The sequence below is a fragment of the Giraffa tippelskirchi genome, chromosome 3 (assembly GCF_054371585.1).
Source record: "Giraffa tippelskirchi isolate mGirTip1 chromosome 3, T2T-mGirTip1v1.2.pri, whole genome shotgun sequence".
NCBI lineage: Eukaryota > Metazoa > Chordata > Mammalia > Artiodactyla > Giraffidae > Giraffa > Giraffa tippelskirchi.
In genome coordinates, this window is record NC_137277.1 from 35,966,859 (window position 1) to 35,991,155 (window position 24,297).

The 24,297-nt window shown below is 58.3% G+C and overlaps 4 protein-coding genes across 10 annotated transcripts; 1 reads left to right on the forward strand and 3 right to left on the reverse strand.

Moving 5' to 3' along the window:
• Window positions 1-485: 485 nt before the first annotated feature.
• Window positions 486-2,428, reverse strand: SPEM2 (SPEM family member 2). Of its 2 annotated transcripts, XM_081578676.1 has the most exons (3): window positions 2,221-2,428; window positions 2,012-2,069; window positions 486-1,876 (listed from the first exon to the last, which is right to left on the reverse strand). In XM_081578676.1, exons 1-3 carry the CDS (start codon window positions 2,356-2,358, stop codon window positions 555-557), a joined length of 1,518 nt encoding a protein of 505 aa, XP_081434802.1. In that variant the 5' UTR covers window positions 2,359-2,428; the 3' UTR covers window positions 486-554. The 2 variants fall into 2 exon arrangements, with proteins under 2 accessions (XP_081434802.1, XP_081434803.1); XM_081578677.1 differs by lacking the exon at window positions 2,012-2,069.
• A 1,559-nt stretch (window positions 2,429-3,987) lies between these two features.
• SPEM1 (spermatid maturation 1) lies at window positions 3,988-5,300 on the reverse strand. Of its 2 annotated transcripts, none has more exons than XM_081578680.1 (3): window positions 5,116-5,300; window positions 4,951-5,008; window positions 3,988-4,758 (listed from the first exon to the last, which is right to left on the reverse strand). In XM_081578680.1, exons 1-3 carry the CDS (start codon window positions 5,248-5,250, stop codon window positions 4,019-4,021), a joined length of 933 nt encoding a protein of 310 aa, XP_081434806.1. In that variant the 5' UTR covers window positions 5,251-5,300; the 3' UTR covers window positions 3,988-4,018. The 2 variants fall into 2 exon arrangements, with proteins under 2 accessions (XP_081434806.1, XP_081434805.1); XM_081578679.1 differs by having other exon boundaries at window positions 5,107-5,300.
• A 481-nt stretch (window positions 5,301-5,781) lies between these two features.
• On the reverse strand, window positions 5,782-17,433 carry NLGN2 (neuroligin 2). 5 transcript variants are annotated; one of them, XM_081578672.1, is made up of 9 exons: window positions 16,977-17,310; window positions 12,249-12,291; window positions 11,548-11,563; window positions 11,285-11,291; window positions 11,062-11,211; window positions 10,680-10,887; window positions 10,388-10,597; window positions 9,425-10,021; window positions 5,782-8,674 (listed from the first exon to the last, which is right to left on the reverse strand). In XM_081578672.1, the coding sequence occupies exons 1-9, from the start codon at window positions 17,080-17,082 to the stop codon at window positions 7,801-7,803; spliced, it is 2,211 nt and encodes a 736-aa protein (XP_081434798.1). In that variant the 5' UTR covers window positions 17,083-17,310; the 3' UTR covers window positions 5,782-7,800. The 5 variants fall into 5 exon arrangements, with proteins under 5 accessions (XP_081434798.1, XP_081434795.1, XP_081434796.1 ...); XM_081578669.1 differs by lacking the exons at window positions 11,285-11,291; window positions 11,548-11,563; window positions 12,249-12,291 and adding an exon at window positions 13,265-13,315 and having other exon boundaries at window positions 10,388-10,580; window positions 10,702-10,887; window positions 16,977-17,433; XM_081578670.1 differs by lacking the exons at window positions 11,285-11,291; window positions 11,548-11,563; window positions 12,249-12,291 and adding an exon at window positions 13,265-13,315.
• A 4,200-nt stretch (window positions 17,434-21,633) lies between these two features.
• TMEM256 (transmembrane protein 256) lies at window positions 21,634-22,736 on the forward strand. Its single transcript, XM_081578681.1, has 4 exons — window positions 21,634-21,750; window positions 22,061-22,092; window positions 22,326-22,406; window positions 22,510-22,736. The coding sequence occupies exons 1-4, from the start codon at window positions 21,666-21,668 to the stop codon at window positions 22,651-22,653; spliced, it is 342 nt and encodes a 113-aa protein (XP_081434807.1). The 5' UTR covers window positions 21,634-21,665; the 3' UTR covers window positions 22,654-22,736.
• Window positions 22,737-24,297: the final 1,561 nt, after the last annotated feature.

A 24,297-nucleotide genomic window follows, 5' to 3' on the forward strand; every position in this document is an offset into this window, starting at 1 on the left:
CCGGAGGCCAGCACACCTCTCCTCAAACCGTCAGTCCTTCCCTCACAGCCCACTGAGTCATCCATTCAAACCACACATTCCATCTCCTTGGCCTCTCCTGAGACGAGGAAGACCCCTGGCATCAGAGCCCTGGGGAAGGCCTGGCCGGAGTCCAGAGCCTTGGCCTTCTTCATGCCCTTCACTGGGTGTGGACCTGGATCTGTTCAGATGGGGACCCTCCCAGTTCAGAAGCAGCTTCTTATATGAGCTTTGAGGACAGGGACAGCTGAGAACACAATAGGTGCCCAGAGACCAGTGGTTTGGAGTCTGTATCTGCAAATCTACTTCGCTCATAGTATAAGCCCAGGAGGGGCCTGCTGGCAGGACTGTGGCCACTAAGCCAAGGGGACCCTCAGGCCAAAAAGGAGACACTGGCTTCAGGAAGCCAAGGGCAGGGACCCAGGCTGGCAGAAGGAGTGACGCTTCCAAGCCACAGACCACCAGCGTTTCCTGGACTCTTGATCTTTATTCCTTTCTCCATGCCCTGCCTCCCACCACCCACATTGGCTGCTTGGTCAGTGAATTTTTCCAGTCCGGCTTCTATGCAAAGAGGGCCTGGAGGCCGAGTTGGAAGGTGGCAGTGAGTTGGCTCGCGCCCTGCTCTCCTGCACCTGCCGCTTCAGCTCCAGGCTGTCATACACCTGGTAGCTAGCATTGCCCCCTGGGTTCCGGCTGAGTGGCATGAAGGTGGGCTGGGGTGGCTCTGTAGCCTGGACTTCTGGCAGGGGCTGGGAGGAGCGGAGGAGCAGAGCTGAGCTGGGAGCCGGGACCCGCTGGTACGAGGCCTCGCCCAGCATGGTGAGGGAGGTGGAGGTGGTCAGAGGGTGCCGAGTGGTCAGCGTCTCAGTCCACTCGGCTGCCCGGCGCCGGACCTCATGGGGATCCCGGGAGTAATTCAAGTGTCCTGTGGAGGGGTGGGGGCTGTGGTTGGGCTGGCCGTGAACATGGCCGAGGAGGCTCCGTCGGTGGACCTGCGGGGAGTAGTGTTCTCGGGCTTCAGGCCGGGAGCTCCGGGGCAACAGGGCGGAGGGAGGCTCAGAAGCCTCCAGACCACGCCGCCGCTGATCCCAATTGTCATACAGGAGCTGGCCCCTTGAGGGGTAAGGGCTGTGCCTCGCAGGGACCCACGAGGGGTTGTGGGGCAGCCGTCGGGGAGGCGGTGGAGACGAGGTCCACTGGTCCGCCTCCACATTGCCCCAGGTGTGGGATGGTGAGCAGAGGGGCCCGAAGGACTGCAGCCTGAGCTCAGACTTGGCCTCCACACGCTTGGGCAGGCGGCGCAGCTCGGGTGACAGGTAGAGAGAAGGTGGCGGCAGGCTGGCCAGGATCCCACCCTGGCGACCCCAGAGCCCCACGCTGGAAGGCAGGCCCATCCGTTGGTAGAGCCCTCCCCAGCCCCGCCTCGGGTACTTGGGGTGTGGGAAGGCAAGGTCTTCGTCCTCCTCCAGGTAGGAGTCCAGGTCCTCCCCATCAAAGGAGGGCCTCGCCTGCAGCTGTGACATCTTGTGGCTGCGATGTGGCCTACCGAAGACCGAGCGGCTGTAGGGGAATTGTTTGCGGTTCTTCGATCTCCGCTGGTGGCTGCAGGGGCGGCTGAAGCTGCGACTTCGGCTGCAGCCGTGGCGGCCGGGTTGGCGGCCGGGTTGGCGGCGGCGAGGGCGGCGGCTGCGGCTTTGGCTGCGGCTTTGGCTGCAGGGACGGCGGTAGGAGGAAGAGGAGTAGCGAGTGGGCTGGGCCATCTTCACTTCTACAGGGTCCAGGGTACAGTGGATGTGGACGTCTTTGGCCTTGGCTGGAGGATATTTGGGGGAACTTTCACAAGCCTGCGAGATTTCATCTAGGAGAGGCAAGAGTCCATGAGGGCCCAGCAACTGTCAGAAGATTTCAGGGTCGGGGAACAAATGAGGCCTGGGTTTCTGGGGTCTTGGGAATGGCGAGGGCGAGGCGCCCCCTACCTGTCTTCCATACTTACTTTTCTGATTAATCCAACAGATGCTCTTGTCTAAGACATTCTGGAGCCTGTGCCACATCTGGGGGTGGAGTGGGAATGAAGGCCAGACTCTCCCAACTCACCCCCCCAACCTCGCCCCAGCCAAGACCATTTCTGCAGGTGCAAGTGCCGGCTGCTAGCTCCCACCCTCAGCCCTCTTCACCCCCAGGGTGTCCCCAACCATCACTGACCATAGTTGCTACGTTGATCCCAACGTTGACAAGAATGACAAGGCCCAGCAGCAGGAGCAGGATGTCCTCCACATTCTGGGTACTTTCTTGGTATTGATGGCAGCACCCCAGGTTGTCATACCAGAGCTGATTTTCCATGGTGGGGGGGTCCTAGGGCCACCTGGGCCACCCGCCCCCCCCCCCACCAGCCCTGATTCACACTGCACTCATGGTGGTTCCTGGGATTCCTACCAGCAGGTGAGGGAGCACGGTCACAATGAGGCATGTTGCACATGAGTCACAATGCAGAGGTGGCATGTCTTTCATCCACTCAGCTGGCCCTTGATGTGGCCATCTTTGCCCTTGGCTCCCACTAATGGAGCCCAGCCCCCAGAGTTCAGTCTGTCCTTCTGTCTTTGTAGGGGCTGGCTTAACTCAACTTGAAAACATAACTACAGTGGGGAGATGGTCTTCATAGGGACTGAGCCATGCATAAAGGATTTCCTCCATTTCATTGAGATATGGCAGTTTATAGCCCGTTGGGACTCCCTACCCACACCTGTTTGCGGCGTGCAGCTAGGGTGATTAGATGGATGGGTGACAGTAAGAGTCGCCTCTGGGGTCACCCCACCACACCATTCCCTCCCAGTTCTGCCCATTTCCCTGACATAAGCCCTCTAGCACCCACCGTGGCCATCCCTTCCTGGCCAGGGATTGCAGCCTTTGCTGTTGGTGATCACTGAGCCAATTGGCCCCTTTACTTCAGAGCATGAGGTTGCTGCCTTTGCCAGAGACCACCCCTCAACCATGGTTTCTCTCCTTCCTAACCAATTGCTCTCCCACTGAGCTACCCCTCCAACTTGAATAAGGATTAGTTGCCATCTTAAGAAAACCACATGAAATTCACAAAGCACAAACTTTGGATGTAATTGTTGATATGACAAAAGGAATCTATGATTTAAACCGGGTTCATTGCTGTGGTCTAAGAAAGTGGTACTAGGGGGGACCTCAGGTCATTTTGTTTGTACAATGAACAACTCAGCAGAAAGAGAGGAACAGGGAATTCCCTGGAGGTCCAATGGTTAGGACTCTGCACTTTCATTGCCAAGGGCCTGGGTTCAGTCCCTGGTCAGTACCTGTGGGAGCAGGGGCTGGAGGCCATGAAGTTGATCCTTGGAGTCCATGTGACCGTTAGTCACGTGATCTCTCTGAGCCCCAGTCTCATTTGTGACAGACATGGAATGAGGAATGAGGTCTCAGAGGGCCACAGTGTCCTTAGTATTTTATCTCTGCTCCAAGCCTGCTCGAGGGTACAGGAGCTTCGGGTTCTGACGGGGGAACTGTGAGGGCCGGGGTACCCTCACTCTCAGCCATTCCTCCCCAAAGAATCCAGGGCTTAAGAGGGACCACATCTCAACTGTAGCTAAAGCCTGAACCTGGGCTCTGGCAGGAGCCAGACCTCTGAGGAGGTGGAGCCATGAGATGAGGGTCTCCCCTCAAGCGTAGTACTGCCTGGGGATCTGGAGTGGGATTTGGGGGGTGGGGCTTCCCCTAACACTAAAGAAAATGGAGCAGAGGCAGGTGGGAGCCTGGGAACCAAGAAAGGCCTGAGAAAAGGCTGAGGACAGGGCCTGGGACCAAGAGGTTGATGAGGGGCCTCAGGGCTCTCTAGGCCCTGTTGCCAGGGAGATCATTTCTTTTTTTTTTTTTTTTTAGATCATTTCTTTAGTAACCAAGCTTCTGGGTGCTGTGTGGGCCCTGGCACCCCCTCCACACACACCACCACAATCCACCTCCTCTCTTTTTATTCTTCTCCCAGTCACCTCTCTGTCAGGGAACGGTATACCCAGTCCTTTCTTGTCCCCTCAGCTGTGCTGGATCCGGAGGCCAGAGGGTAACAGTGCGACAGGGCCTCCACCTCCCTGGTCAGCTCCCGCAGCCGCCGCCTCACATCCCTGGCATTGTAGGCAACGCGCCCTGAGGAGCGGCGCCGGGGGATGTCTGGGACATTGGCTGGGCCCAGGATAGGCGGCTCGGCCTGTGCGCACTGCTCCTGTTCTGCCTGGGCCCCTGCCCCTGCCCCCCCTCCACTGTTCTTGTGGCCCAGGGTCTGAGGGCTGGGGAGTGGGGGATTCACAGGGTACACATAGGCCTCTAGGCCCAGATCAGACTGCATCTCTCTCTTGAGGGGCATTCCCTCTATAGTCTGCTGGAAGCGGATGGTCTGGGTAGGAGGCTCCAAGGCATCCTGGGCCCAGAGAGTCCAGAACCTCTGGGCAGATTGTAAACCCTCCCAATCCTCAGGGTAGTCCCAGTTGTGGGAGCAGGCCACTGTGTGCTGACGCGGGGGCTTCTCGTTGTCGTCATCATCAGTGTCAGGGGCCCAGGCCACCGGGCGGTGGGCACGGCGCGATGAAGAGCCTCGACAGCGACGGCGGCAAGTGGGTGGGGGGGTCACCGTCATCTTCACAGGGTCCATGGTGCATCGTAGGTGGACTGCTGGGGAGCTATGCTTCGAGGGCTGGGTCTGCTTCCCAGGAGAGTGTAACTTAGAAGCTTCTGTGGATCAAGGAGAGGTGAGAGGCTGGTGGGGAGCCTGGCTCCTACAGGGATGGAGAGGCAGGGTGCAGGAAGAGGAGCTGCAGAGTCATGGAGTTTGAGAGGGAGAGCGGGAGGGGAAGGACCCGGCTTAAGGGCAGGCACAGAATGCTCGATTTCTGCCCTTCCCATGTCCCCCTATCCCCCACTTACCTTTCTCACAAATAACATGGAACACTTGGTGTAAGAAGCCACGGAGTTTGCGCCAGAGCTAGGTGAGGAAGGACACAGTGACCCCAAACAGGCCCTGGCCATCAGGCCTGCCCCCAGCCGTCCTGCCAGCACCCTCCCACCCGGGCCCACCCTGACCAGCGTCACCATGTTGATGCCAATGTTAATGCAAATGATGAGGCCCAGCAGCATCAGGATGGAGTTGCCCAGGTCCTGGCAGCTGTTGGTGTTAGGGTTGTGATATGAGGCCCACCCGGGCCGTGGCCACTCAGCCATGGCCATGGGGGTCCCTAGGGCCACCAGGGCCCCTAGGCCCCCAGCCCACTATGCCCACAGTATCCACCAGCCCACCTTCCTGACCCCTGGGGGTAAACGGGTCACAGTGGTATGCGGCTCTCCCTCACAATGTGCCAAGAAAGAGTCCTGGGCCCAGGTTTGAGCCTCCAGCCTGGGCCAGGTCTTAGCAGAGACCAAACCCTACACCTTGCATGACTCTCCTGGAGTCAGCCACGGGCACCATTCTGTAGGCTCTCTGGCCTGCCTGGTGTCTGCCCCCATCAGTCCCTGCCTGGTCCTCTATGCCAGGCTCTGACCCCTCCACAGACACTGGTTCTGATTTTAACTCCCCAAACAACCCCATTGCCATGACAACTGCACCCCAGCACCCACTGTCCATTTCTCTCAGACCTCAGAGCTCTTCACTAAAAGGGTTGGGACCCTCTCCTCCTCCCCCTTCACAGGCAGAGTCACTTCTCCAACGTTTCTTTGGAGCCTCCCACCCCCACCTCCTAACATAACAGCAGGCAAAACCAACAGTTAAACTTTTATATTTACAATATTCTCTTCATCTTTTGCCAGGTTTAAAAATGTGTACAGAGCCGCAAAGGGTTGGGGTGGGGACACGGGATTGTCCGGGAATTGTTCTGGGGAGGGGCTGGGCATTGGAGTCCGTGGCTGAATCATGGGGTCCCCTAGCCCCCCTCCCATACCCCAACTTGGGGGGCATCTGTCTACAGGGTTCAGGGCCCAGGTCCCTAGCATTTAGAGGGCATGGCTGTTTGGAAAGGAGCTGGCCCAGGCAGGGGAAGAGGAGGGAAAAGACCTAAGTTTCCATGGGTGAAGGTGGAGGCAGAGGGACAGTCAGGAGGCAAAGTTCTGGGGAGCCAAAACCAGGGATTCTGAATCTGGGTGTCAGTGAAAGACAGCACTCCACCCCTGACTCACATTTGGCACTAACAAACTCACGAAATGCCAGCAGACAAGGATTTGCTCTTCTCCATTGGCGTCCCTTGAAACCCTTCCCGACACAGTTCTCTTCCCCAGAGGCCCAAACCCTTTCTCTTTGGGCAGTCACCTTACACACGTCCTTACAAAATCAAATTCTTCCTGCTGGTGTCTGCCCAAGCCCCGTCCCCCACTGCCCCCTCCATCTGTTCCTCAGTACAGCTGACCCCATTCTCTCCCAAACCTGTCCTGGGAAGCCTTTCTCCCCTGCTCTCCTCCCATCTCCTCTGTTCCTTTCCTTCAGCCCAGGGGGGCGAGGGATTGGGGGGCAGGTCAAAGAAGGGGGTGGGCAGCTGAGGGGAGGAGCTGGTTGGACACCAGGAAGGGATGGCTTCCCAGGGGGACAGCAATGGGGGGAGGGAGAACAGAGACCAAGAGGGAGGGATGACACATGGTGAGAAGAGGGACACAGGCGGGACCCCTTTAGCTGCCACCTCCTCCCCTCCTGTATCCCACCTGCCCACATGTTTACTTGCCTGGGCCCAGGACTGGGGGATCCTTGTCACACTTTGGGGATATTCCCCCCTCAAACCCACCTCACTGGTTTCGCACAATGGCCTGAAGGAAGGGCTGTCCTCAGACTGCAGTGATGGCTTTGGTCAAACCATGCGTGGCCTCTGTGGGTGGTAGGTGCCACACTCATCCTCCGCCCCCCCAGCTTGGCATCTCCAGGGAAGGGAGGGAGGGACAGAGGGTCCCCCACAGGGCTTGTCCATCCCCCTCAGTTTCTATCAGTCTGAAGTCCGTTTCCACCTGCTGTGTGAGAAGTGCTGGGCCTGAGGTAGGGAAGACGCAGGGAAATGCTGGAGAGAAAGGGGCTGTCTGCATGGGAAAACATACCTCCACATGCAAGAACATGATTCCACTCAGAAACGCGACCTGGGCCCACGGGAAGACATGGCCCCAGGCAGCACAAGATTGCAGGGTCTCCTCCCTGCCCCCCACAGCAGGGACTCTGTCTGGTGGAAGGCGAGGGCTGCCTGGGAAGACCTGCTTCACCTCATTTGTGCCAAAGAGGGATACACATGCTTCGCCGGGGGTGGGAGGGGAAGGGGACAGGGCGGGGAGGGGGCTGTGATTTATTTCTTCAGTACTTTCCGGGCACCACCCTGTGTCATCTGGCGGCCAGGGGTCTCTGTTTGTGAACACACCATTTCCAGGGTCTCCAGGGGGTGGGAGGAAGGAGCAGTGGGGAGAAGGCATGAGGGAACAGAATTCTGGGGTACAAATCCCCACAGGAATTCTCTGAGGGAGCCAACATGTGTCCAGGGCGGCCAAAAAAAACCTCACCCTGCACATGGGAAAACACACCCCCTCGTGAGAAAGCACACCTCCACGTGGGTGTCCCAACGGAGGGGAGAAAACAACCCCCCCAGTTGTTCAAAGGCCCAGGTCCAGAGAAGAGAAAGGGCCTCTCTGCTCGGGAGAGACGCATCGCAGTGAGGAAACCCATGTCCATCTAATGCTTGTCCACGTGTGACAGCTCCACACAAGAAAAGCCTGTTGTATACGGGAGGGCCGGGGAGGGGGTCCTCCCCGAGCTGCCCCCTATACCCGAGTGGTGGAGTGGGGGTGGGGGAGCGTGTTGTTGTGGCTGGTAGCTGTGGGGGGCGGCGGGGGGAAGGGCCCGAAGGGATGGAGGGAGGGGGGCGGTGGGGGAGGGGGTGGCCCCAGGCCGCTGGGCAGCAGGGTCAGGGCCCCGGGGGCCAAGAGAGGCACGTCGTCCGGCGCCCGGCGCAGGGCCAGGGTGTAGTCGGGCGGGCAGGCGGGGCGCAGGGCCTCTGCAGGGTCCGCCCCAACGCCCCCGCCTCGCTTCAGCTGAAGTGACACCAGCTCCTCCTCGGGTGGCAGCTCGCGGCCGGCAGCGGGGAGCAGGGGGCCCCCGCCGGGCACCCCAGAGCCCGAGCCGCCGGGGGGACTGAGCCGCCGGCACCGCAGCTCCTGCCGCCGGTCCCGCTTGTAGTAGAGGGCGGCGAAGGCGAGGATGTTGAGGAAGAGGAGCGAGGCACCCACGGCCACGGTGACGCTGAGCTCCGTGGAGTAGTCTCGGGAGTCCCCGGGGAAGCGGTCGTAGGCCCGGGGGCCCGGCTCCGGCTCGGGCTCGGGCGGCAGGGTGGCGGGGGGCGGCGGGCGGCGCGTGCCCGCGGCGCCGGGGGGCGGGCGCGGCGGCCAGCGCGTGGCGTAGGGCGGCAGGCGCGTGGTGGTGGTGAAGAGCTCCGTGTGCAGGTTGTGCAGATGCGGCACGAGCTCCAGCCAGAAAGCCACCTTGTTGGCGCGGTAGTTGTCGCGCACGCGCGGTTTCAGGCCGATGTGCAGGTACTGCTTCTCTTTGCTGTTGAACTTGCTCCACACCACCTCCTCGAAGCGGTTGGGCTTGGTGTGGATGAACTTGGTGTCCTGCGGCACCGGCTGGTTGGGGTCGCTGTGGACACAGGCGGGCAGGGAAAGGTGTAAGGGTGAGACCCCGATGAGAAGGGGGAGGCTGTGGGACAAATGGGGAGAGGGATGGCCAGAGATGCAGAGAGCTGGGGAGACAGGAAGAGAGGCAGAGAGAGAGAGACAGACCACAAGAGACAGAGACACTGCCAGAGACGGAGATAGGCAGAGACAAATAGGGATGAAGCCAGACTGCCAGAGAGATGGCCTGAGATGATGCCAGAGGGACAGAGAGGGCAGACAGACAGGCCACCGGTGACACAGGCAGAGTGAATGAGACAGAGACATATGGAAACAGAGAGACAAAAGCCCATGAGAGGCAGATGGGGGTGGGGGGAAGCAGCGAACAAAGAGTAAGATCAAAGAGAGCAGAGATATCAATGGATTTCAGGAGAGAGAGGTAGAGACAGCAATAGAGATACAAACTCATACACATACTCAGAAACACAGACGTGAGCACTCAGAGGAGAAAGAGAGTGGTGTATGGGTACGCAGACAGACAGAGCCAAAGCCATCAAGTGAGCCCACCCGCCGGAAAGGACCTCTCGGTCCAACATTTCTGAATCTCCAACACGCTCAGAGGAGCTGTCCGGCAGGTGTCTGAGTCGAGAACGTGAGAGTGCCTTGATGGAGGAATGATGGCCGTGTGACGAAGAGGGAGAAAAGGGCTGAGGATGAAGGGGGTGTGTGTGCCCTGACCTGCAGGGGTGCCCCACCCAGCCCCTCTGGCCCTCACCCAGTCTTGGCGAAATTGGTCCAGTAGGTCATGACCACGGCGCTGAGCATGACGTCATTCTTGGAGAAGTTGCAAGGAAAGAGGTCAGTGGCACCCACCATGGGCACACCAAAGACATAGGGTAGCTCATCCCCGTGCGCTGCGTCCGCCCACTCGGGCCGGCCCTCAGCCTGGCAGTGGTGGTAGAAGGTATAAAAGTAGACGGGGGACTGGTAGTCAGCATGCAGCTTGGCGGTGGCCACAGCCGGTGCCACCCACTGGTGGTCGGTAAAGAGCGCCAGCAGGGTCTTGCGCCGCATCTCGCCGTTGTCCCGGTCAGCCCAGTCCGTGTACATGAACTTGATGGTCTCCCGTAGCACGTCCTTGCCCTCTGGGTAGCCGTACAGGTTGTCCACGAAGTTGGAGACCGTGAAGTCGAAGGCGCTGGCGGACACGCCATCCTCGCTCTCTGCCGAGTCCTCCACGAACTTGAGGCCCTCTCCCTGGTTGACCCCAATGAGCATGTCATAGTTGAGGAATTCTCCCTGCTGCATGAGGATCTCAGGGTCATCAGGGACGACGTCACCGTCCACCACGGGCCCAAAGGCGATGTGGTAGCTGGGGAGAAGGGGTCAAGGTCACATCACCTGTTGGCTGGCCTCCTCTCCACCCACAGCCTGCTGAACCCTCTGATCAGAAGACCCTTCTCCCCTAGCTAAAACCTTCAGAGCCCTTTCAGGGCACCTGGCCTCTCAGGAAATCCTCCCTGAAGCACTTCCTGGCGTCTGGTGCACCCAGGCTCTGTTTTGGCACCTCTGCTTCGGAAAGGCTTCCGGAAGAAGGTAGGTCAGTGGGAGGGGCCTGAAGCCCACCTCCCCTGGCTAAATGGACAGCCTGTGGCCCACAGGCACCTTCCACCCTCAACCTCCTTGGACCCAGCAGGGAGAGTGGAGGCCTGGACCCAGCCCTCCCCCAGCCCCATACCGGGCAGGCTGCACATCCTGGTCCACCAGCTCCCGAGAGGGCTTCCGGCGCAGACACTCCACAGCTTCAGCGCTGTCCTCCCGGTCACAGCCCACCTTGGCAGCCAGCAGTCGCGTGTATTTGAGTGGCTGGTAGTTGACAGACCAGCTAGAAATGGCAGTGCCGCTCTGGGCAATGGCCTTCTGGAACAGCCCTGGCAGGACAGGCAGGCTTTAGGCTGGGCTGTATCAGCCCGAGGGAGGAGAAGGGGGGACTTGGTGGAGCCAGGGGTTGGGGAAGGGGACAGAGGGACAGGCTGGGGAGGTGGCTCGTACCTTCCGAGTGGTGGGAGAGGATCAGGAGGTTGACACAGGAGGCTCCCGCCCCAGATCCGAAGATGGTGATGCGTTCAGGGTCCCCCCCAAAGTGGGCGATGTTCTCACTGAGCCAGCGCAGGGCCTGGATCTGGTCTAGGAGCCCATAGTTGCCTTTTGCAGCCTGGTCCCCGGTGCTGAGAAAGCCTGGGGGCAGAGGAAGAGAGGGGGCTTCCTGGGGGTGTCACGGCATCCTTGCTCTCTTTCTGGGCAGCTCAATCCAGCCCAGAAACCATTCTGCTTCAGCTGGGTTTAGTGTGACCCTGCCGGCAGGCCCTCCTCCCAGAACTCCAGCCCCTAGAGTTGGCTGCCCACCCTCACCGAGCACCCCAAGCCGGTAGTTGAGCGTGGCTACAATGACGTTGCCGTAGGCGGCCAAGACGGAGCCATCGAACATGTTCCCTGTGCCCTCCATGTAGGAGCCACCGTGCAGAAACAGCATCACCGGCTTCTTCCCAGAGTCCCGGATATCTGTGTGGGGAGGGGGTAAGGGGGATGGGCCAGGGGGTGGGGGACAAGGACACAGTCAGACCAGAAGCAGCACCTCCCAGCTCCCAGGCTTGCTGAGTTCTAGCCAGGAGCTCAGGGGACATGTCACTCCCATCCCTGGGGGGCAAGACCGGATTCCCCTCCCTCCCTCCCCAGCTAGCCCTGGCAGAAATTCCCTCCCCACCTCCTGCCGGCCTGCCCCACAGCACTTCTCCAAATGCCTGGCAGAGCTTCCAAGAAGCCTAACAAAGGCAGGGGTGGGGGGTGGCCCTCTTCAGGGCACCTGCTGGATCTGGGGGGACCCCTCCCCACACACACACAGCAAATCTCCTTCCTGCTCCTAGGAAGCACGAGCTCCCAAGGCTGGCACTAGAGCTAGAGATGCTGGGAGGGTCCTGGTGTTTCCTCAGACTCAGGCCTTGGGCCTCAGCTCCACATGGTAGCCTGGTCTGTGGGTGAGGGGGTGCCAGGCCCTAGGGTCCCTGGGGGCTTGGTCTCCTCCCCGCCCTAATTCCTTTCTAGGTCACCTCCCAAGTTACCATGGCAACCCCCAGCCTAATTACTGTGGCAGGAGGAGGCAGGGTGGGAAAGAGCCTGCTTAATGAAGTCAGGGTGCAGCTCACTAGTCTGGGCCCCCGAAACTGGCCTGAGCCCTGAGTTCTGGACCCTTCTCTTGCCCTGTCCCCAAAGGATCCCATGATCACTGCCATATGGAGTAGGCCCTTGGGGCACTCCAGACTGGACTGGAGGGTAACTAATTCCAGAAGAGGGTGGGAGTCTGAGAGGGCTTGTCAGGGTCCCCGCCCCTGCAGCTCCTCCAGATGCAACCACAATACCTCCAGGCCCTCCTCTTTCTTGACACCTGTCATCTCTGACCAGCCTAGGCAATCAGCAAACAAGAGCCAAGCCTGGGCCTCCACAGCTGGTCCCTAGCGCCTCTGCCTGTCTCCCTCATCCCACTGGAAACTTCCCTCCTGGCAGAAGGTCAACCAACAGGTCACTAAGAGACTCCCCTCCACCCTGGATCTCTTCGGACCTTCTCTGCTACCTCCTTCCACCTGACTTTGGCAGAAGCTCCTAGGTGGGCAGTGCCCTCCCCCAATCCTGTTCTTCCCTCAGTTCCTGAACCTCCAGTGGCCTTCCAGGTTCAGGCTGGTCTCCTTCCCTCTGAGGTCCTGTCCTAAATGTCCTCAGTCCGTCCCCTTCCTCCCCACCCAGCACCTCCACTCCCAGTGTGGGGGGAGGGGGAGTCGGAAAGGGAAGGAGCAGGAAGGGGGGCTGGGGCAACAAGAATTCAAAACCAACAACAAAAAAACAGGATCAAGAAAGAAGAAAGAAAAAAAAACAACAACCAAAAAGCAAGAAGCTCTGGGGCAGATTCAACAAGAAAAGAAAAACAAAAAACAAAAAACCAAAAAGATCCGTTTTTGGAAAAAAAGGAAAAAAGAAAAAAGTTCTTTGCGCTTTTTCAAAATTTTGCGGTGAAACTTCAAGATATTGGGCCCTGTGTTCAAAAATTTCCAAATTCTTTAATTTGCTTCAAATGTGTGTTTCTGCATCGGTCAGGCTTTTTTTTTTTTTTGGAAATCATAGCAGGTTTCTGATGTTTCAATTGTGTCATCAATTTGCCAACTTGAAGTTTTTTTTTGAATGGTGTTTTGTTCCAAATTAAAATTGTCTTTTCAAATGTTACATTTCACAAGTTTCAAAACAGTCCGAATTTCTGTCAAACTAAATGTTTTATCCAATTCTTTGTTTTTTTTTTCCCTGACATTCCAATTTCTTTTTTCACTTTATTTTCGCCATGTTTAAGCTTTTCTTGCCGGTTTTCTAGTGGGTCCAACATTGTTCAAATTTCGTTTGAAGTTTTCATAATTCTTTTTTCCAATTATTACAAATTTTTCTTTTCTTTTTCGTTTTTAGTTGGGAGAACGACTGAGGGGCCTTGAGGGCTGTGGGGGCATTTAGTTAGGGGCAGGGCCGAGAACGTCCTCTTATCAGCAACCACATGCAGCAGCGGGATTTTTAAATCTACCTGTGTCTGGCGGATTGAGCGTCGCCTCGTCACGTTTTTTTGTGAGCGGACCTAAGACCGGGAACACAAAACAGAGAAAAAAGGACAATTTTGTGGGGAAAGATGGGAGTCGGGGGGAGGTGGTGGATGGGGAGGGGAGGAGAGAAAGCAGAAAAGGGGAGGGTGAGGGGCAGAAAAAATAAGCCAAAAAAAGCAAAATTTGTTTGCAAGAAAAAGAAACCAAGAAAAGAGAAAAACGTTTCTACAACCCAAATTTTGTTCCCCTCCCCGGAAAAAGTCATGCCCCAAAGAAAAGGCTGGTTTTGCGGGGGGGTGGGGTGCCTGAGTGGGCTGAGGCCTGTCTTAAGACATATTGACTTGGCTGGAAAGGATTTGGCTTGTCCAAGTGTTTGCTAATTGCTGGAAATGAAACGGTGTTAGAGGTGGGGATGGGTGGGAGGGGAGGGGAAACCAACCCAGGAGCCTGGGAGCCCAAGGCCAGCTGTGCTCTCCCCAAAGTGGGGTGGCCACCACTCAGGCAGGGCCTCTTCAGGACCAGCCAAGCACCTGCCTGCTCCCCCAGGCTATAGACAGGAGGGGTTGCAGCAGAAAGGACTCTGCCTCTCTCTGGACCAATCTGGAGGGCAGAGGGTAGTATGGAATTGGGGCAGCCCGAACCCACAGCTCACGGCCCCTGAAAGCCCTCAGCTTTCCACTGGCAGGCAGGGAGGGGAGGTCAGTGAGCACTGCCTGCCCACCTTCCCAGCCTCTCACCAGCCAGCATTTCACTTCCATCCTCACAGACGAGCCTGACTTCTCACCCCATATCCCCAGTGTGGGGCGAAGCAGGGAAAGGGGTCATCAGGTCTTGCCCTCCACTCCATTTCTTCCCTCTGAACCCCCTCCCCAACCTCATCCCTTACCCAGGTCTGCTCTCCTCCCCCTCTACAGATGGTAAACTTCCCACCAGGGGCAACAGTGCCCCCCCCCCCCACCCCTGCTCTAATGTCAAAAGCCCCCCTCCCCAATGGGGGGTTCAATCCACAAATAGGGACTAGGAAACACACTGCCCTGAGCCAGCCTGACACATAAGGTGCCAGGAGGTGCTGGGAGGCACAAAATGTGTCCCCAGTGGAGGAAAGGCCCTAGGCTGGGCTCAGAGTTTGGCTCTACGCTTCTTGAAGACTGGGGGATCAATCAAGGGAGAGCTGGAACCCAGAGGTCTGAGAGGTTCCCCCAGGCTGGTTGATTTCTCCTCAGCAGCGTGGGGATCAGCACGGGGAGGGATGGGTCAGCAAGGCCAAAGTCAACCTCTGAAAGGGTCCCCCCAACTGGTGATGATGGCCCCATGAGGACCCATTAGGATCAGGGCCTGTTCTTCTCTGACGGCTGGGGATGGGGATGAAGTCAGCAGGGCATGTGTGCGCGTGAGAATATTAAGTGTGCGGGTGTGTGTGTGCGCCTGAGTCAACCTCTTCCTCCCAGAGCTGGTGTGAAGATTTAGTGAGATCACCTGAATGTGTCAGGCCCGAAGCAGGTCTGCAATAAGCGATGGTTAAAAATACAGAAGGTGTGGGCTTGGTTGGTATGGGGGCAGGGTGGGCAATTTGTGTGGAGGTGTTGGGGTGGACAGTAACTCGGTGAGAAGTGCTGGGTGGATGTTTCACATGAGGGGTGATGAGACAATAGCCCACTGAGCAGGGAGTTGGTGAGGGGACGGGGGATAGCTTTCTACATGAAGATGTGGGTGGAAAGTCCACGAGTGGAGAGCACTGTGATGGGCAGTCTGTTGGAGGCATGGGGGTGAATGATTCACTGGTAGCAGGGCACTGGGTTTGGTGGTCCATGAGAAGGCAGGGGAAGGTGGAGTGAACAGTTCTCATACTGAGGGTGCTGGGGAATTAGGGAGGATGTCTGGAGTGTATTGGGGTAAATAGTCTATTAGAGTGGCTGGAATCTGAATAGCATTGGAGTAGAAACTTCTGTGCAATGTGTGTATGGGTTGCTCGGAGGCGTGGCTCATATGGGGAGGGGTAGTGACAGTGTTGAGGTGCATGAGTGTTCTGTGATTGGCAGGTCCTCTGGGTTCAGGGAGCAAGGCATTGGAGTACCTGACCTGTGAGTAGGGGGCAAGACTGTCACCTGTGTTGTCACAGCCTGAGATATGAAACTGATGACCTCGAGGCAGGAGTTGGGGTAAGCAATATCTGAGAGGTGTTGAGAACACAGGGGACTGTGGTGTGAGTGACCGGCTGGAGCACATGGTGCAGCTGCAGGGCTAGTGGGGTGATGGTCTGTGTATGAGTGTTACAAGGCCACATGATCTATACACCCAGGGATCTTGGGTAGCACAGGTCTATGTGGGTGACAGAGCGCACAACTCCAGAGAAGTGTTGGTGTGTGTGCTGTGCGAAGGTGCTGGGAGTTTTGATATGTGGGATGCCCAAGGTTGGGCACAAGGTTGGGCTTCCCAGTAGCTCAGTGGTAAAGAATCCGCCTGCCAATGCAGGAGACGCAGGAGACACGGGATCGATCCCTGGGTCAGGAAGATACCCCGGAGGAGGAAACGGCAACTCACTCCAGTCTTCTTGCCTGGAAAATCCCATGGACAGAGGCACCTGGTGGGCTACAGTCCAAGGGGTCGCAAAGAGTCGGACACAACTGAGCAACTGAGCACAAGGTTAGTGTGCTGGTCGGTTGGATACATGACCTGAGTGATGAATAGTTGAACTGCCTGGTCTGTAGAGGGACCTGAGTTCATGATGTGGGAGTTTTGGGTGTACAGTGGGGTTCCTGGGTACCAAACCTATTTTTACACTCATTGGAAGACGGCCCATGGGGGGACGTTATGAGAGTGGATGTTCTCTGTGGGTGTCGGGGTGTTTTGGAGCTGTGAATAGGGTGTTAGACAGATAACGTGTTTGTGAGGATGGCCTGTGGTGTGGCTGCAGGCCTGCCAGTTGCCCTCTGCTGTGGGCTGCTGGAAAGTGTCGACACTCTGGATGGTCTTGGTGTGCTGAAGGTTGGCTAGCAGGGAACTGTCTGGGGGAGTGTCCTGGGGACTACCAGCAGCTAGTGAACTGGAGAGTTCATTCAAGAACAGCCAGCTCAGAGCCCTGGGGAAGGTGTTCTGTTGGGGATGAGCGGGCAGTGCTGTGAGTGGAGGGGCCCTTGGCAAGGAGATTCCCTGATCCTTTGGGAGTGCATAGGGATCAGGGGACAGAGCCTCCTGGGGAAGACGCATTCACCTCAGATAAGGGGCCCTGCATGTGACAGCATGTGCCCATGCTGGCCTGGGGAGGAGTCTTTGCTGTCCCCCAGTGGAAGTGTAGGTAAAGTGCTGGGGACAAGCCCAGGCCTGGGGGGTGGGAGTCAGGGCAGAGCTGGAGTGGCTGTACTGGCAGCAGATGGATGTCTCCGCCACCTGATCGCCGCCCCTGCTCCCACCCCCACCCCAGCGGTGTGCCCTCTGGGTGTGCTTCCGTGGGGAGGGGGTGGGTAGGCCCAGCTTAGTGCCTGCAGCCCTCGCCATGGACTTTCTAGGCGCACAAAGAGCTTCTGGACTGCCTAGCAGGTACCCGTACCATCCTGGGAGCCCGCAGGGATGCACCGCCCCTCATGGCCCCCCGCGAAGGCCCAGCTCCCTCCCCGGGGCGCGCCGGCGCCAGAGGATCTGCGTGGACGTTTGTGGGCTGTGTCCACCGGGGGCCCGGCCCGGTGCCCGCGCCCTTACCGTCCTCAGTGGGCACGTAGAGGTTGAGGTACAGGCAGTCCTCGCTCTGGTTCTGCACGTAGGTGGCGGCCGCCTCCAGGTTGTCGGTGAACCACACGGGCAGCATGATGGCCGGCAGCGCCCCGTGCAGGTTCTGCGGGCAGGCGGGCGGCAGGGTCGTGGCGTTGCGCACGCCGGGCCACGAGGCGGGGGCCTCGGGCGGCTGAAAGCGGCGGGCGCCCAGGGGGGGCGTGGCGTAGGGCACGCCCAGGAACTGTACGACCGGGCCCAGAATCTCGTTGTTGAGCTCGCGCCGCACACCGCGCACTCGCCCGTAGGCCGTGTTCACCACTGGGAAGCGCTCCTCCCCGAGGCCGCCGAGACCCAGGCCCGGGCCGCCCGGGGCGCCGCCCCCGGGACCCCCTCCCCCCCGTTGAGCCCCCGCCAGCCCCACCAGACACAGCGCCAGGAGCCACATGCTGATCGGGGGACCCCCCCTCCCTCCCCGGGACCCCCCCCCTCGGAGAGAGAGAGAAGGGGGGGGAGAGGGAGGGAGGCCCCCCTCGCCCCAGGAGGGAGGAGGGGGCGGGGGAAAGGAGGGAGGAGGGGGTTGGGGAGGGACCTGGGTTAGACTGGACAGAGAAGGGGTCTGTTCCTCTCCATGGAGGGGGCGAGGGGTGGGGAAGGGGAAAGAAGTGGGAGAAGGCGAAGGCAGGCCCGACCTGCGGGGAGGAGGGATGGACAGACAGACAGACAGAAAGACAGAGGAGAGGTGCAAGAAGGGAAGGGAAATTGGATGGGGCAGACAGATGGGAATGGGGAAACAGAAGAGACAGGTGGTTAGTGACGCGGAATTCAGACCAAATTGCCCCCCTCCTTCCATCCCCCTGCCCCTTTGGCATCTCCCCCCACCCCAACCACCCCCCTCCCCTCTGCAGAGACCCATATAGAAAAGTCTGAGGCTGAGGTGAGGTCAAGATGTGTTAAATGTCTAGGATAGCCAGATGGGAAGGAGGGCCAGCTCCCCAGACGACCCAACACGTCCCACGTCCCCTTCCAGCAGGGCTCGATCCCTCCCAGGCAGGCTCTCCTCTGGGGACTCAGGAGTCCCAGTTCTCACCTCCCTGGGAGGGATGAGATAGACAAGGAAGAGAAAATAAAAATACCAAGTCATTAATTAGCAGGAAGTGGCGGGTTTGTTTATATGTGTTAATTACTCCCGAGCTGTAATTTCATAGCACTGAACACCCCCCTCCCCAGGCCAGACTTGGGCCTTTCTTGGGACTGCACAACCCCAGCACTTTCCCTTTCCTTCAACATCTCATTCTTGAAGGGTCTGTGTAGTGGGGGAGACCCCTCTACTCCAGGCCCTCTCCATTTCTCTCCTCAGAAGTTAAGGTGTCTTGAGGCAGGGTCTAGACAGGGAGGAGATGCTGGAGGGGCAAATCTGGGGACAGATGCGTGATCCTGCAGCCGGTTGCCGGGCGACGGGATGCTGCCCCGCAATGTTACCTCGGCAACAACGGGCTGCAGCTTTAACCTCGGAGGCGGAGGGGTCTGGAGGAAGAGGGGAAGGGGCTGGATGGGTTATGGGGTCCATACAGGGCATGAAGAGGAGAGCAGAGGCGTGAGTCAGAACGCTGGAGTTTTCCCCAGTCTTAGCACAGAGGAAGAAGTATATATGTTGGGGGGAGCTGGAGACTGGGGGCAGAGAACACTAAAGGAACCACCTCTTGCCCCTTGTTGGCCAGTCAGAACCTAGCCCTAGTGACCAGGCCTCTGGCTGGAGAGAAGGGGTGCTGGGGTGGGTTTGAGGGCAATCAGATGCACCCATCAACAGTTACCCTTCTACAGTCTTGAACAGCCTTGAACCCCAGACACCTCTTCCTCCATGCCTGGCATTTTGAACCATAGGGGCAAACCATGGCTACTTTGCATCCCCTTCGAGCTCTTCACCTCCCCTTCCCCTTGGCAGCCCCCCACAGTTGCTGCCCTGATGCCTGGGTGCTCAGGGCAGCAGGGGCAGGACAAGAGAACAGATTGGACTAAAGGGGCAGACACCCAGGTCATCTCAGCAATTCCCCCCGCCCCGTCCCCCACCCCCCCAGCCGCCAGAGCTGTTTGCTGACGCGGGGTTTTCAGAGCCAGGCACCAGCCCGCGGGTGGCTCTCTGCAGGTGTCAATGTATTCCAGAGATGAGGACACGGGAATCCTTACCACACACACCCAGTCATGCCCTCCCTTTCTTCAGGTCCTCTCAAGCTCCTGTTCCCCCATCACCTGGAGGGGGCTTGGAGCTGGCTTCTCAGGTTCTCCTCTGCCTGTGCCAGGCTAGGCTCTGCTTCCATGGCCTTGCGCCCCCCCCCCCATGAACAAGGTCTGCCTCTGACCCCCCCCCCTCCTTTAAGGTACTTTCGGCCCCTGGTCTCCTCCCTACCAGCCTCTCTGCCTTCCTCCCTCCCACTGGAGCCCTCCCCCCCCCACCCCCCCGCTCCTCTCCATAGCGCTCCCTCAGAGCATCTTTCCGAGGCCTCTTCCAGCTTGCTCCAGCTCTTGCCTTCAGTCTCTCGCCCCTTTTTTCGTCTCTATCCTCTACACCTCCCTTTTGGTGTTTCTCATCTTTCTCTCTCCTTCGAATCCCTTTCCTAAATTTCTCCCTCAAGCCCCTTCTATTTCTTTCTCTCTTTCCCTAGCTCTGTCTCCCCCATTTTCTCTTCCCTGCTCTCCCCATCTCTGTCTGCCACCTTTTGCCGCCCCCCCCCCCCGCATCCCTCTGCCTTGCTCGCTCCATTCCTGCCCAGGCCTGACTCCCCCAGCCGGGGAGAGTTGAGGGACGGGGGCTCAGGCCGCAGGCCCCCCCCTTCTTCCTGCAGTGGGGAAAATGGCTTGGCCGGGAAGGGGAGAAGGAGGGGGAGGGGGAGATGCGAACACACGGGGTCTGTGGGCCCATTCAAAGGATCATTCATGGGCTGGAGAGAGGCAGAGACAAAGAGACCGAGACGCAGAGACACGGCGAGAGCATCCCTAGGCGGAGACACGCAGACAGAGCAGGCTGGGGGAAATGAGGCGCAGGGAGAAACAGGGGGAGAACGGAGACCCCAGTGGACCGCCACGCAGCCCCCTCCACCCGGCCTGGCTTAGCTCCTACCTGGCTCAGCCCTGGGGCCGTGGTGCCTCCATCCAGGGCTCCGAGTAGGGGGCGGACGGGCTTCGGGAGGGGGGCGGCGGCCTGTGAGCCCCCGCGGCCCCGCAGGCCCAGCCCCCGCTCGCAGCGCCTCACACGGCGGGGGAGGGGGTTCGCCCCAGCCCCGGGGGGCGGGGCCGGGATCCAGTCGATCCCCGGGGAAAGGAGAGGTAGGGGATGGGGTCAGGAGGAGCCCAAGAACAGGGAACCCCGCAGTGGGGACGGCGGAGGGAGGAGGGAGCAACGGGACAGGACTGGATTAGGGATTCACTGGCTCCGTGGGCTGGCTTCGAGGGGCTAGAAGGCGGTACAGACGGAGGATCCTACGGGATCGGGTGCGGGAGGAGTCCACGGCAATCCCCAGGGGCCCGAAGCCCGGGAGCGCAGGATCCGCGGTGCAGGGGCAGGGATCCAGCCGGAATCCTCAGGGAGGGGGAGGGATCTAGTCGATCCCGAGGGCGGGCGGGAGGGGGAGGTCCGGGGAGTCGGAGGAGGGCGGGAGCCGAGTCTGGAGCCCCAGGGCGGGGGTCGGCGCGGATCCTAGGAGGGAAATTGGGGGTAAGGGAGAGGCTTCGGGGAACGCTCAGCAGCCGGGAGGCCCGGACTCCTGGCCCCGCGCGCCAGGGCCCGCCCGCCCCGCGTCCATCCCAGCCCGAGAGTGATGATCCGCCGGCGGAGCAGCCGCAGCAGCCCCGCGCGTCACCGCGCGGCCGCCTCCCCCGCCCCCTGCCGAGAGAGCGGCGCACACCCCCTGCTAGCACCCGCCTGCCCGCCCGCCCTCCAGAGTGTGGGGGGGACTGGAGAAGGTGGAAGGAGGCGGAGTGGACAGACCGACGGATGGACAAAGCAGGCCAGGGCAGGGTGGAGACATCCCCCCCGCCCCGTGATCTCCCAGCCTTGGGGTTCTGGCTGTTAGTTGAGGGGCGGGGAAGGGGGGGGCTGGTGAACTCTAAGGGGCGGGGCATCACACGAAGAAGGCGGAGCCTTTTGGTCCGGAGGAGGGGTTTTGCATATTGGGCGTGGTTTAGCGCTGGTGGGTGGGGCTCGTTATCCATGGGCCCGCCTCTTTTGGGGAGTGGGTCTGGTTTAAAACTGAAGAGGAGGAGCTTATGGGGAAAGGGGCGGAACTTTGCCTAGGGACCGGGATCTTCGGAAATTGACCAGTGGTTAGGAGGGGGAGAAGGTGTTAGGAGAGGCTATCAACTTGGAAAGTGGGCCAATCGGTGAGGGTGTGTCAACGGAGGAGGAGTGGAGTCAACGCAAATCCTCTAGTCCCGCCCCCCACAACCCCGCCTACACTGCTCAGCTCCTTCGCTTTTAATTGGTTCTGGTTTCTCCGCCCTCCAGACGTCTTCGCCACTCAACAGAGGTTTTACAAAGGTCCAAGTACGGGTGAGGACCTGGACGCTAAAATGAACACGGCCCGGATTGGGCACCCGAAGACCTTATTTGCATGGGAAATCGAGATTGGCTGGCTTCTTAGGGGGCCCGGGCGGTGTTCGTTCGGCGCGTGACCGTCGACAGCCATGGCCGGTCTTGGGGCTGCTTTCCGCCGCCTGGGTGCCTTGTCCGGAGCTGGGGCCTTAGGCTTGGCCTCCTACGGGGCGCACGGTCAGGGGGCTGGGGATGGAACTGGGATTGTGCTGGGGGAGATCTTTAGGATCTGGTGCAGAGGCAGAGTCTAAAGGAAATGTCGGCCCTCCCATCGACCAGACTGCCCGCGGAACCCTGAACCTTTTAAAAAAACCTCTCAGCCGCGTCCACTGGGTTCCCAGAACTGCCCGTGCGTGTTTCCACCAACCAGAAGCCTCCTGGGGGTTCCCTTTCTCGTCGGCGTCCACTTGGGTCCACCACCACCACCGGAGTGGGGACGGTATGGGTTGGCGCTAGGACTGGTAACCTTTGCTTCTCCTTTCCACAGGAGCCCAGTTTCCGGATGCCTACGGGAAGGAGGTGAAGTAACCGTGCTGGGGCTCCTGAACTTTGAGGCCTCGGAGGGCGCAAAGTCTGGGGTCGCTGAGAGAAGGAGGGAGGGACGGAACGCAGTCTGAGGCCTGGGTGCCCCAGGGAGGGGCAAGCTGGGGCTTGAGAGATCGAGTTGGACGTTCCTGTCCACTGTGTCTCTGCCCCAGCCTCCGGTGTCTTGCGTTGCTTAGGAAGTACCCCCATTTCTTTTTTTCTTACAGCTCTTTGAGAAGTCCAACAAACACCACTTCTTACACAGCCTGGCCCTGTTAGCGGTACCCCTGTGCAGAAAGCCCCTCTGGGTAATTCCCCCCATCCCCACCCCTAACCCTGACCAAGCCCCACCCATTCCCTCTAACCCGCCGGGTTCTTACTGGCCTGCATTCTGCCTTGTATCTCCTTCAGGCTGGGTTACTGCTAGCTTCTGGAACTACCTTATTCTGCACCACCTTTTACTACCAGGCTCTGAGTGGAGACCCCAGCTTCCAGAATTTGGCTCCTGTGGGAGGGAGCCTGCTACTCTTGGGCTGGCTTGCCTTGGCTCTTTGAGCTTTCTTGTGTTTAATTTCTGGGTACTTGTTTTTTTTTTAAGAATTGGAGCAGGGAAGGAATTAAAAGAGGCAAATAAAGAACTTTGGAGTTTTTGTTCATCTAACCTCCTAAAGGAGAAAGGGCAAAAATTGTCAACCTTTGAACTCCTTCCCTTTCCTAAGACTGAATCAGCGAGACTTGGGTTTGGGTGGAGAGTCACTGTTCACTTCAGGTTAACTTGTTATGAGGTTCTTAAACTGGTGGGCATTAGAGTCATAAAGAACGCTTGAACTAATGCAGATTCTTACCAAAGCCCTCTTTAGGGCCTGGGAATCTGTATTCTAACAAGCTCATCTTGTGGTACTGATGCTCACTAGCATTAAGATTAGATTTTGGTAGGGTAGTGGTTTTCTGGGGCACCCGCTTACTCTAGAAGTCAAGGTTAAGGCAAGGTGGGATGGGATGTGTGTCATTACTTACAAAATACTTTGGGGTTCAAAGCTGAGACCGAACATCATGTGTCGGGAGTCAGAAAATGCTTCACAGTGCTTGAGATGATTCTTAAAAGAGCTCTGTTGTGTGGCTGAAACACAGGGAACAAAGAGAAGGAGATGGGAAGGGAGGGGCATGGGGCCACCTGAGTCCTCAGTGTGGGCTAAGTTTCTTAGGCAGAAAAGGAGTGAGAAAAGGTGGCCAGGCAGGCTGGAGTAGCACCCATGGCAGGGAACAGGATGGTATTTAGGGGGCTAATTTTTATTAAAGTGCTCATCAAGTGTTGGGTCATGTGTCAGACAAATATTACAAGGAAATTGAACCAGTGGTTGGACAAGACAGATACTGTCTTTCCCTTGTGGGGTTTTCATCTAGTACTGGAAACAGACCTTTAACAACTGAACACAAATATATCTCTATGAGATGTGCTATGTGCTTGAAGGAAAAGAATAGGGAGGCCAGAACAATGGGCAGGGAAGGGTGTGTTGCTTGAGTTAGGAATGCCTCACAGAAGAGGGCCCCTTAAGACTGGAATCAACCATGCACGGAGTGGTGGGGAAGTGTAGTTTTTGGCAGAAAGTACCTGGTAAACAGGCTGAAATGGAGCAGTTTGAAATCCTTGAGGCTGGAGAGAATTGAGCAGATTGGAGAAAGAGCAAAAGCAGCTTGGCTGACATGTAGTGATTAGAGGGTCTCCCATGGCCAGTGCAGGCCTTGCAGGCAGTGGTGTGGTGGTGAAGCACTCAGAATTTATTTGCAGCGCGACAGTAAATCATTGAAAGGTTTAAAGTGAGAGAGTGCTCGAGTCTGATTTATATGTTTAAAAGATTTGGAGAACCAATCAGAGGACAGCAAGGATGCCAACAGAGACCAGGTTGGAGGTCCAGCTGTGAGATGGTGATGGTGGCTTGGCTGAAGGAGAAAGAAGTGATGAAAATGGTCCAATTTAGAAGGGATGAAAGAGAGGGAGATTTCTGGTTTATGCACCTGGTTAGGTGGATGTGCTGTTACTCAGATAAGAAACACTGAAGGAAGGGACAGATTAAAGGAGGTCAGTTTTGGACACTGTTGCTTCTGAAATGACTGGGAGACATCTGAGTAGAGAAACCAAGCAGGTAACTGGGGAGCTCAGGGAGAGCGATCTGGCCTCAAGTTTACTTCACAACCCTC